At 48.5% G+C, this 12,500-nt stretch overlaps 1 protein-coding gene across 3 annotated transcripts in view; it reads right to left on the reverse strand.

The window, feature by feature from the left end:
- dlc1 (DLC1 Rho GTPase activating protein) overlaps window positions 1-12,500 on the reverse strand; it is a 75,822-nt gene that overhangs the window by 41,485 nt on the left and 21,837 nt on the right. For all 3 annotated transcript variants that reach the window (XM_077013577.1, XM_077013578.1, XM_077013575.1), the window contains one exon: window positions 5,675-5,708. In XM_077013577.1, the coding sequence (XP_076869692.1) occupies window positions 5,675-5,708 (34 nt within the window). The remainder of the gene's footprint in view (window positions 1-5,674; window positions 5,709-12,500) is intronic.

Genomic DNA, 12,500 nt, shown 5'->3' on the forward strand with positions numbered 1-12,500 from the left:
AGTAGACATACAAAGCTTAGGAACAGGCACATGAATCTTACCATTACTGGCAAGATAAACACACACACACACACACACACACACACACACACACACACACACACACACACACACACACACACACACACAGATATATGACATATTGCCTGAACATTCCCTTCTGGCTCCGATTATATCAATGAAACATCCAGTGCGGAACCTGCAGTGGTGTTTAAGGAAACAAACATGACACACTGACTTGAACCTTATCAGACAGACCCAGACGCAGCCTGTCTGTCTCTCCCTCCCTCTGTCTGTCTCTCCCTCTTTCTCTTGGTCTGTCTGTCCCTCTCTCACCCCTCTCTTTCTATCTTTATCTCTTTGTTTGTCTTTCCTGCTGCATTGATAAGGCCCACAGACTATCACAGAAATAGAGAGAAAGGGGGGCGTTAAGAGAATTTAAACTTAACTTTAACTTTAACTTTACTGAGACAGGCAAGTCTACAAATGTACCGGAGCCCAAACGCGTGATACTAATCTCGTCCTGATCTACAGGAGATCCAGGAGTGTGAGGACCCCAGGTGCCCAAGCTCTCCTGCTCATTCCCTGTCACACCATAGGACGCTCACGCCCCTCTGAGCGGCGTGACCCCTGACCCACACTCCCTGACCTCTAAACCCGTCCACCCATTCCCCCCCTGCTGTCCAAATTGCGAGCTTTGGCTGTATCAGATAAAAAGGAAATTCTCTCCTAAGCAATACTGAGATAGAGAGAAAGACTGAGAGGGAGAAGAACAGAGAGAGGGAGAGAAGGAGAGAGAGAGGGGGGGAGAGAAAGAGAGGGAGAGAGAGAGAGAGGGACAGAGAGGGAGAGAGGGGGAGAGAGAGGGGGGGGGGAGAAGAGGAGCATTTTGTGAACATTTATAATTGTCCCTGAATATTTATAATTGTCCCATACACTTCCTCCAAAAAAGGTCCCAAGTCATTTCTGTTATTATATTTAACTTTTTAACAGGAAGTGGAGGGGGGGGGGGGGTATTTCTCCAGTCAATCTGGATACTTCTAAATCAGGCACATGTTAACGGGAATTGAGAGGTGAGGGAGATTATTTCCGCCCATCTCATAATCTCAGGGCAGGATGGGACATTCCTGTCATTTCCTCATTCATAGACCGAAATAAACAGCAAGAATATTCCATAATTCTATAGTGTTCCAGTGTCCTGAAGTCCCGCTGGGGTCACAGCCCAAAGGTCCCGCTCTGGACAGGAACACTTTCCCTGAAACACAGTAAAAACACTGGACTGCCAGTCCAGTAAACACAACCACAACATTTGTGTTCTTCCCAGACAAGGGACCCAGCTCCACGCTACACAACATGGTTTTGGACTATGACACCTTGTTTTATTTGTAAAAACACACCACATCTTTTCATATATATTCATATATTCATATTTAAATGTACATATGCAGATGTAGAGGTGTGGTACACCACACTCTGCTGAGAGGAACAGAGCAGTTCTCTACAGTACAATCCCGAAGGGCGCTGACTCCAGTCCAGGTTTTAGATCTGCTCTGGTTCTCTGCAACCCTTCATCCCTGATTTAGGAGCATGTAGACCTGGAGCAGACCAAAGTCCCGGAGTGGCTCAACTCTCCAGGGACTGGATTAAGGAGCCGTGAACAGAGCAGACATATCTGAGAGCAGGGGACCGCCACAATCACAACACACCAGCCAGCAGCACTTCAAAAATCTTAACAGATGTATCAGCAGGCTTGTTAAGATCCCTGTCTGAAAGACATCCACATTTTGTTTTCTACTAACATTCGTAACGTTTCCAAAAAAGCAGGTTTTCATCCAGACAAATCACAGCGAGAAGACAAACCTTCAATCATGTGATTTACTTGTGTTTTGGTTGTAAGAAACCAGCTTGCCAGTCTCTGTCCGAGGAGGACATGAACCAAAAACAGACCAGAAAGGGCGTACACCGTAAATCACAAACTTCTAGGGGGAAGGCGATGTCAGGACAATCATGGGAGGAGCTCGGACAAGCGATATTCAAGACGACCTCCTCAGAAGGTCGACCTCCATCAAAAGAGCTTGTGAATTGCGAGGATTTCCGCCTGGAAGCTGGCGCCAATCACACGAGAGCCCCGAGCGCAAACCTCCACCCACACCTCCTGTACGTCCACGAAGCACTTCCTCTCTCCACCCTTCCGCGCAGAGACAGCACCACCGCATGACGGAGGGCGGCCAAGGCTACGAGGGACGAGGGTGTCTCCCAGGACGAGGGTGTCTCCCAGAACGAGGGCGTCTCCCAGGACACAAACCATCCAGGTGGAAGGTCACCCTGTGTGTTTGTGCGGGACTTCTTCGTCGCCGCCCGTCTGGGTTGTTTTTAGGAGAGTGAACCTGAGGTCGTGCGCAGAGGCGGATTCAAACCACCACGCCAGCAGTGGCTGGACCAGAACACCCAGCCCATGTGAAGACGGCTGTCTGCCCGAGGTCAGGGTGAGGCCGGGCACTACAGTTTGGGGCTTTAAAATATTCATATATTCACATACTTATTTAAAAATATGAAGGAATATCATTGCTGTATTAAGTCAGTGTGGTCGACCCCCGAGCACGCCCCCACACACGCCCCCCACGCATGCCCCCGTGAATCTCAAGCATTTGCTACTGGTGTGTTTGGCTGTTCACGGTATTGATGTTTATTTATGCATTCTGCTGATAGGGCTTTCATACTCCAAACCGCCTCACAGAGTCTCAGAGTGCATCACAGAGTCTCACAGAGTCTCTCAGAGCTCACAGAGTCTCACAGTGCCTCTCAGAGTCTCACAGCACCTCACAGTCTCACAGAGCCCACAGAGTCTCATAGCGCCTCACAGCGCCTCACAGAGCTTACAGTCTCACAGCGCCTCACGGAGTCTCAGAGAGTCTCACAGAGTCTCACAGCACCTCACAGAGTCTCACAGAGTCTCACAGCACCTCACAGAGTCTCATAGCGCCTCACAACGCCTCACAGAGCTTACAGAGTCTCACAGCGCCTCACAGAGTCTCACAGAGTCTCACAGCACCTCACAGAGCTCACAGAGTCTCACAGAGCTCAGAGAGTCTCACGGAGTGCCACAGAGCCTCGCCGAGCAGGCCCCGTCTCATCTCACCCTGATCTCATCTCTGCTAAAGCCCACTTCTCCCGGCTACTCCTTCGACCAATCCGGAGTCTCGCTACCTCTGCAGGTCCAGTGAGGGCCGTTTCTGGTAGCACCCCGTCACGTTTGCAGCAGACCTCACCACACGGCGGGCTCAGTCCTGAGAACAGTGGCAAATGAGCCTTTGTTCTCGCCGGCTTCCATCCTGTGGTTGGGGGGAGTGGAGACACTGGGGGCAGGAGAACTCGACAGGGGCCCAGATCAAAGAGCTTGGGGGCTACAGAGAGAAAAGTGTGTGTGGAGGCCTATTCAGAGATGATTACAGGTACCGAGGTAACCACAGAGATAAGAAACACAAGGCCAGGGCTCCGCCCCTCGCAGGCCGCCGAGAGAGCAGCCCCCCCCCCCCCCCCCCCATTATCATTATAACAGCTGCAAGACTTCATTAAGACACCCAGTAAATAGTTCAAATTCGCACTGACCTGAGAACAGGCCTTTGATGTTTGTCTAGGCTAAGAACCACTCGGGCTGAGGAGGGGAAAACCTGATCTCAGATCAGTGAAGTAAAATGACTGTGAATAGGAAACAGAGAAAGCAACACAGTGGGCGGAGCTTTGCCAGCAGAATGCCACGGGTGGGCGGGGTTTACTAGCAGCCCTCATTTCCTCCTTGGCTCCCTCACTGTGTGGGCGGAGTCTCTCATGCTGCTGCCTATTCTTGTTCAGTTTCCTACCCCACCTCTCCACCCTCAGAGGGGCGGGGCCAGCGGGCGCAGAGTGGCTGTGAGAGGTGAAGACTTCTGCAGGAAGAATTTAACATTTTTACATTGTTTCTGGCATTTCCATCACCATCCATCAAAGCGATCATGTTGCCAAACTCCAGCCACTCCTGCAAAGAATGCAGGGACCCTGTGGTGGAGAATCACCAGTGGATCACAGTGGATCACCATCAAAGTCCTGATATTATATACAGCTGTGTGTGAGATCTGTTCTCTGAGGCTGTGGTCACACTTTACCATTAGCACTAGACTCTAGTCACACGTAGGTAGCACTACAGTACTGTCATACAGTGGCAAGGACACACAGTCACTATGTCCTCATAATAAATTTAATTGCTTTAAACAACATTATTTTATGAGACTCAAGTTTTAACTTGGGGAATGCATAACATCTTGGGATCCACATGGCTGGATTTACTGCTCACAGGGAGTGAATCATAGTGGATCACCCAGACAGAGTGGATCACCAGGCGGAGTGGATTACTTCTCCACAGCACCTTAAAATAGTCTGCTTCAGTTTTCATATTTATACGGAACATATTGTGAAACAGCACACACACACACACACACACACACACACACACACACACACACACACACACACACACACACACACACACACACACACACCCCTGCTCTTTCCCAGGGGCCCTGGGGCCCCAGAGTGCGTGTGATAAGTGTACGAGACAGAGAAGAACCCTCCGTTTTGTCCTGATGAAGAGGCGCTTTGATGGACCCCAGACAGGGACCGCATTGTGTCATCAGTAGTTCTGCACGCCACACACACACACACACACACACACACACACACACACACACACACACACACACACACACACACACACAGGACCTCCGGACCACGGGGGGTCGTTATGTAACTCAGCCCCTAATATGACTCTGAGTGCCTGGGCCCCAAGTGGCCACTTAAGGCACGAAAGGAGTTGGGACGCATGAGACCTGAACCTTGTTTGGGACGCAGTGTCCACAAGTGTGACAAGCAACGAAATACACTAGGACACACACACACACACACACACACACACACACACACACACACACACACACACACACACACACTCACACACACACACACACACACACACACACACACACACACACACACTGTGTTGTGGTCTGTAACCCCCCTCCCCCACCCCCAGCTTCTCGAGGGTCTGCAGAGGACACATCACCCTCATATGAGACCTGCTCTGCCATCACGATTAGGCCTTGAATGTGGTAATCACTCACACACAGCACACACACACACACACACACACAGCTGAATAGGACGTCTCTGTGTTGTAGTACCTCCTTTCAGGGCACCATAAATAATTGGACAGTGGCCTCACGTTTGTCTCTAATCCACATCCCCAAAACTACCTTAGCTAAGCTAAGCTGAAGCTATGCTGGAGATTACAGCACACACTCCACACTAGCTTTCCCCACACACACATCCATGCTGTGTGGAGCAGGCTGGGTGTGTCCGGCCGCTGTCCTGAATTCCAGGAAAATGCTGCTAACACGCCGCTAACACGCCGCTAACACCACTGGCCCAAATGTAGTGAAGAAAACAAACAGAACACAGTTACACACCGACACACTCAGACGCCAGATAATATCAGTCCCCGCAGTGACATAAACAGGGCACTGTCTTTTCATGCCACAGATCTAAATATAAATCCCATAGTCTAGTATGTAAAGAACTACAATACCCACAAACCCACACTGCAAGCACACCCACCAGTAGAGAGAAGACCTGCTTGGCTTACCTGCCCTGTCTTTCTCGAAAAACGCAGTGCAGGCCTGAAAAACATAAATCACACTATTAATTGAAACAATAATAATAACAACATTTAATTTTAATCAGTTAATTAATGAATTTGATTTTGGAGCGAGAGAGAGAGAGAGAGAGAGAGAGAGAGAGAGAGAGACTTTAATCTTAGTCAGGAGTTGAGGTCTATGTGTCATTTTGAAACTAATCAGATCCTGTGTGGTGTGTCACATGTGGTGTGTGTGTGTGTGTGTGTGTGTGTGTGTGTGTGTGTGAGTGTGTGTGTGTGTGTGACTGCTATATGTGGTTTTTAAACCTGAAAGAGCACATAAAGGAATCAAGAAAGAATCACCTGCACATTCTCAGCAAGGCAGCAGAGTTTGTGACACAGCTATCAAAGGTAAATAACCAAAAACAACAATCTGACAGACAGACAAATGTATGGTTCTGTTCTCCAGAACAACAGGTACAGGTCTGGTTCTGTTCAGCAGAACAACAACAAGAAGAAATTCAAGAATTTCCCTCTGGGATCAATAAAGTATGTATGTATGTATGTATGTAATTGTGTGTGTGTGTGTGTGTGTGTGTGTGTGTGTGTGTGTGTATGTATGTATCTATCAGGTAGAGGTACAGGCCTGGATCTGTTCTACAGTACGACAGGTACAGGTGTGTTTCTGTTCTGCAGTGCGACAGGTACAGGTGTGTTTCTGTTCTACAGTATGACAGGTACAGGTGTGGTTCTGTTCTGCAGTGCGACAGGTACAGGTGTGGTTCTGTTCTGCAGTGCGACAGGTACAGGTGTGGTTCTGTTCTGCAGTACGACAGGTACAGGTGTGGTTCTGTTCTGCAGTGCGACAGGTACAGGTGTGTTTCTGTTCTACAGTGTGACAGGTACAGGTGTGGTTCTGTTCTACAGTGCGACAGGTACAGGTGTGGTTCTGTTCTACAGTGCGACAGGTACAGGTGTGGTTCTGTTCTACAGTATGACAGGTACAGGTGTGTTTCTGTTCTACAGTGTGACAGGTACAGGTGTGGTTCTGTTCTGCAGTGCGACAGGTACAGGTGTGTTTCTGTTCTACAGTGTGACAGGTACAGGTGTGGTTCTGTTCTGCAGTGCGACAGGTACAGGTGTGGTTCTGTTCAGCAGTACGACAGGTACAGGTGTGTTACTGTTCTACAGTGCGACAGGTACAGGTGTGGTTCTGTTCTGCAGTGCGACAGGTACAGGTGTGGTTCTGTTTAGCAGTACGACAGGTACAGGTCATGTTCTGTTCAGCAGTACGACAGGTACAGGTCTGGTTCTGTTCTACAGTATGACAGGTACAGGTCATGTTCTGTTCAGCAGTACGACAGGTACAGGTGTGGTTATGTTCAGCAGTGCGACAGTTACAGGTCTGGTTCTGTTCAGCAGTACGACAGGTACAGGTGTGGTTCTGTTCTGCAGTGCGACAGGTACAGGTGTGGTTCTGTTCTGCAGTGCGACAGGTACAGGTGTGGTTCTGTTCAGCAGTACGACAGGTACAGGTGTGTTTCTGTTCTACAGTGCGACAGGTACAGGTGTGGTTCTGTTCTGCAGTGCGACAGGTACAGGTGTGGTTCTGTTTAGCAGTACGACAGGTACAGGTGTGTTTCTGTTCTACAGTGCGACAGGTACAGGTGTGGTTCTGTTCAGCAGTACGACAGGTACAGGTGTGGTTCTGTTCTACAGTGTGACAGGTACAGGTGTGTTTCTGTTCTACAGTGTGACAGGTACAGGTGTGTTTCTGTTCTACAGTGTGACAGGTACAGGTGTGGTTCTGTTCTGCAGTGCGACAGGTACAGGTGTGTTTCTGTTCTACAGTGTGACAGGTACAGGTGTGGTTCTGTTCTGCAGTGCGACAGGTACAGGTCTGGTTCTGTTCTACAGTGTGACAGGTACAGGTGTGGTTCTGTTCTGCAGTGCGACAGGTACAGGTCTGGTTCTGTTCTACAGTGTGACAGGTACAGGTGTGTTTCTGTTCTGCAGTGCGACAGGTACAGGTGTGGTTCTGTTCTACAGTGCGACAGGTACAGGTGTGGTTCTGTTCTGCAGTGCGACAGGTACAGGTGTGTTTCTGTTCTACAGTGTGACAGGTACAGGTGTGGTTCTGTTCTACAGTGCGACAGGTACAGGTGTGGTTCTGTTCTGCAGTGCGACAGGTACAGGTGTGGTTCTGTTTAGCAGTGCGACAGGTACAGGTCATGTTCTGTTCAGCAGTACGACAGGTACAGGTGTGGTTATGTTCAGCAGTGCGACAGTTACAGGTCTGGTTCTGTTCAGCAGTACGACAGGTACAGGTGTGGTTCTGTTCTACAGTGTGACAGGTACAGGTGTGTTTCTGTTCTACAGTGTGACAGGTACAGGTGTGTTTCTGTTCTACAGTGTGACAGGTACAGGTGTGGTTCTGTTCTGCAGTGCGACAGGTACAGGTGTGTTTCTGTTCTACAGTGTGACAGGTACAGGTGTGGTTCTGTTCTGCAGTGCGACAGGTACAGGTCTGGTTCTGTTCTACAGTGTGACAGGTACAGGTGTGGTTCTGTTCTGCAGTGCGACAGGTACAGGTCTGGTTCTGTTCTACAGTGTGACAGGTACAGGTGTGTTTCTGTTCTGCAGTGCGACAGGTACAGGTGTGGTTCTGTTCTACAGTGCGACAGGTACAGGTGTGGTTCTGTTCTGCAGTGCGACAGGTACAGGTGTGTTTCTGTTCTACAGTGTGACAGGTACAGGTGTGTTTCTGTTCTACAGTGCGACAGGTACAGGTGTGGTTCTGTTCTGCAGTGCGACAGGTACAGGTGTGGTTCTGTTTAGCAGTACGACAGGTACAGGTCATGTTCTGTTCAGCAGTACGACAGGTACAGGTGTGGTTATGTTCAGCAGTGCGACAGTTACAGGTCTGGTTCTGTTCAGCAGTACGACAGGTACAGGTGTGGTTCTGTTCTACAGTGTGACAGGTACAGGTGTGTTTCTGTTCTACAGTGTGACAGGTACAGGTGTGTTTCTGTTCTACAGTGTGACAGGTACAGGTGTGGTTCTGTTCTGCAGTGCGACAGGTACAGGTGTGTTTCTGTTCTACAGTGTGACAGGTACAGGTGTGGTTCTGTTCTGCAGTGCGACAGGTACAGGTCTGGTTCTGTTCTACAGTGTGACAGGTACAGGTGTGTTTCTGTTCTGCAGTGCGACAGGTACAGGTGTGGTTCTGTTCTACAGTGCGACAGGTACAGGTGTGGTTCTGTTCTGCAGTGCGACAGGTACAGGTGTGTTTCTGTTCTACAGTGTGACAGGTACAGGTGTGGTTCTGTTCTGCAGTGCGACAGGTACAGGTGTGTTTCTGTTCTACAGTGCGACAGGTACAGGTGTGGTTCTGTTTAGCAGTGCGACAGGTACAGGTGTGTTTCTGTTCTACAGTGCGACAGGTACAGGTGTGGTTCTGTTCTGCAGTGCGACAGGTACAGGTGTGGTTCTGTTCTGCAGTGCGACAGGTACAGGTGTGGTTCTGTTCTGCAGTGCGACAGGTACAGGTGTGTTTCTGTTCTACAGTGCGACAGGTACAGGTGTGGTTCTGTTCTACAGTGCGACAGGTACAGGTGTGTTTCTGTTCTACAGTGTGACAGGTACAGGTGTGGTTCTGTTCTACAGTGTGACAGGTACAGGTGTGGTTCTGTTCTGCAGTGCGACAGGTACAGGTCTGGTTCTGTTCTACAGTGTGACAGGTACAGGTGTGTTTCTGTTCTGCAGTGCGACAGGTACAGGTGTGGTTCTGTTCTACAGTGCGACAGGTACAGGTGTGGTTCTGTTCTGCAGTGCGACAGGTACAGGTGTGTTTCTGTTCTACAGTGTGACAGGTACAGGTGTGGTTCTGTTCTGCAGTGCGACAGGTACAGGTGTGGTTCTGTTCTGCAGTGTGACAGGTACAGGTGTGGTTCTGTTCTGCAGTGCGACAGGTACAGGTGTGTTTCTGTTCTACAGTGCGACAGGTACAGGTGTGGTTCTGTTTAGCAGTGCGACAGGTACAGGTGTGTTTCTGTTCTACAGTGCGACAGGTACAGGTGTGGTTCTGTTCTGCAGTGCGACAGGTACAGGTGTGGTTCTGTTCTGCAGTGCGACAGGTACAGGTGTGGTTCTGTTCTGCAGTGCGACAGGTACAGGTGTGTTTCTGTTCTACAGTGTGACAGGTACAGGTGTGGTTCTGTTCTACAGTGTGACAGGTACAGGTGTGTTTCTGTTCTACAGTGTGACAGGTACAGGTGTGGTTCTGTTCTACAGTGTGACAGGTACAGGTGTGTTTCTGTTCTACAGTGCGACAGGTACAGGTGTGGTTCTGTTCTGCAGTGCGACAGGTACAGGTGTGGTTCTGTTCTGCAGCAGTGGGGGGTTGGATGTACTCCACTTCCTGGCCGTGTTGACTCAGACAGGCAGAGCTAGAACTGGTTCACAGTGTGCAAAGCTGAAGGAATGCAGGGTCTCTCTTTGTCTGACCTTTAACCTCCAAAGCTCATACTATGGGCAGTGACCTTTCACCTTTATAAATCCATGGGGTCATGGAATGGGCCCACTTCTGACCTTTGCACTGCATCCGGGCGTCTCGTTCTCTGCTGGTGGTGGTTGTGGTGTGTGTGCGTGTGTGTGTGTGTGTGTCTGTGTGTGTCTGTGTATGTGTGTGTGTGTGTGTGTGTGTGTGTGTGTGTGTGTGTGTGTGTGTGTGTGTGTGTGTGTGGTCTGTGTGTGGATGTGTAACATGTGTCATAACAACCCATCCTCACAACACATCAATCACACGTCCCAACTAGGGCTGCTACAAATGATTATTTTTATAGTCGACTAATCACCGATTAATTTTTATGATTAGTCGACTAATCGGATCGTACGCTAATTGAATATAAAACATACAGCTTATCACACTAGAATGCAACTGCTATTATATAACCATCATTAGATTTCAGCTATATGCTAACTAAAAATAAAAACAATTAAGATCATAGTTCATTATACCTTTAATGAAATATGCAGCTTGTTGCAACAAACAATTATTAAAATAAGTATAAGGCACTGGCTTAAACAACGCAAAAATAAATACATTAATAAATAAATTTTTTTTTTTTGGTTTTTCTTTCATTTGTCTCTGGCATCAAACTTATCTACATTTAAATCAAATTAGGTAGGTACCTGAAACTAAGGAATTATTCACAAAAATAAAGTTTTGGGCTCACTGACATTACAGAAAACACACGAATGCGTGCTAAGGCTAATGAAACAAATCGCCATCACTAATGTTAACTTTTACAGCTACCACGATAAGTAAGTACAAAGTTAACACTCTGTTTACGGTAACTTTAGCAGCTAACTAGCGATTTAGATTACAGAGATGACGGTCCCTCTTCATCATTGTGCTTCAGGTGCTCGTACATCGCGGTTGTGCTGCCGTGGAAGGAAAGTTCTGCCTTGCAGATATTGCACGCGTTTTGAAACTCCAGCTACGGAAAACGATCCCACACTTTTGAGTTCCGTAGCCGGGTAACCATGATACCAGTCTGTATAACGTCCTGGGATGTCATCCACTGTCTACCCCGGTGTCCACTACTGCACATGTGCGTCAAGGACAGAAAGGCAGACGCAGCAAAAACTGCTGCAGCAGTTTGGAGAGAAAAAAAAAAGACGCATCGAATATTAAATTAGTCGTCGACTATTTTAATAGTCGACATAATCGTGACTAGTCGACTAATCATGGCAGCCCTAGTCCCAACCCAACATCACAACCCCACACATCACAATCTCACATCAACGGAGGGCGAGGAGATGGCGGCTCTGTAAATGTAACCACGCCATCATCTCTAGACCGACTAGCACTCGTGCTGAACGGCCTACAGTAACTGAGCAGAGACGCCATTACAGGATCCAGTGAGATTCTTAACTGCAAAAGCAAACGGAACATTTATTTTCTTTTAATAAGCAGTTTGTAAAGATCAAAGAGGCGTGACGTGTCTAATGTGAAGCCCATTAGAGTCACACCACTGACTGTAGAGGAGTGACGTGTCTAATGTGAAGCCCATTAGTCACACTACTGACTGTAGAGGAGTGACGTGTCTAATGTGAAGCCCATTAGAGTCACACCACTGACTGTAGAGGAGTCACGTGTCTAATGTAGAGCCCATTAGAGTCACACCACTGACTGTAGAGGAGTGACATGTCTAATGTGGAGCCCATTAGAGTCACAGCACTGACTGTAGAAGAGTGACGTGTCTAATGTGGAGCCCATTAGAGTCACACCACTGACTGTAGAAGAGTGATGTGTCTAATGTGGAGCCCATTAGAGTCACACTACTGACTTTAGAGGAGTGACGTGTCTAATGTGGAGCCCATTAGAGTCACACTACTGACTGTAGAGGAGTGACGTGTCTAATGTGGAGCCCATTAGAGTCACACTACTGACTTTAGAGGAGTGACGTGTCTAATGTGGAGCCCATTAGAGTCACACTACTGACTGTAGAGGAGTGACATGTCTAATGTGGAGCCCATTAGAGTCACACTACTGACTGTAGAGGAGTGACGTGTCTAATGTGGAGCCCATTAGAGTCACACTACTGACTGTAGAGGAGTGACGTGTCTAATGTGGAGCCCATTAGAGTCACACCACTGACTGTAGAGGAGTGACATGTCTAATGTGGAGCCCATTAGAGTCACACCACTGACTGTAGAGGAGTGACGTGTCTAATGTGGAGCCCATTAGAGTCACACCACTGACTGTAGAGGAGTGACGTATCTAATGTGGAGCCCATTAGAGTCACACTACTGACTGTAGAAGAGTGAC

The sequence above is a fragment of the Brachyhypopomus gauderio genome, chromosome 1 (genome assembly GCF_052324685.1).
Source record: "Brachyhypopomus gauderio isolate BG-103 chromosome 1, BGAUD_0.2, whole genome shotgun sequence".
Taxonomy (NCBI): domain Eukaryota; kingdom Metazoa; phylum Chordata; class Actinopteri; order Gymnotiformes; family Hypopomidae; genus Brachyhypopomus; species Brachyhypopomus gauderio.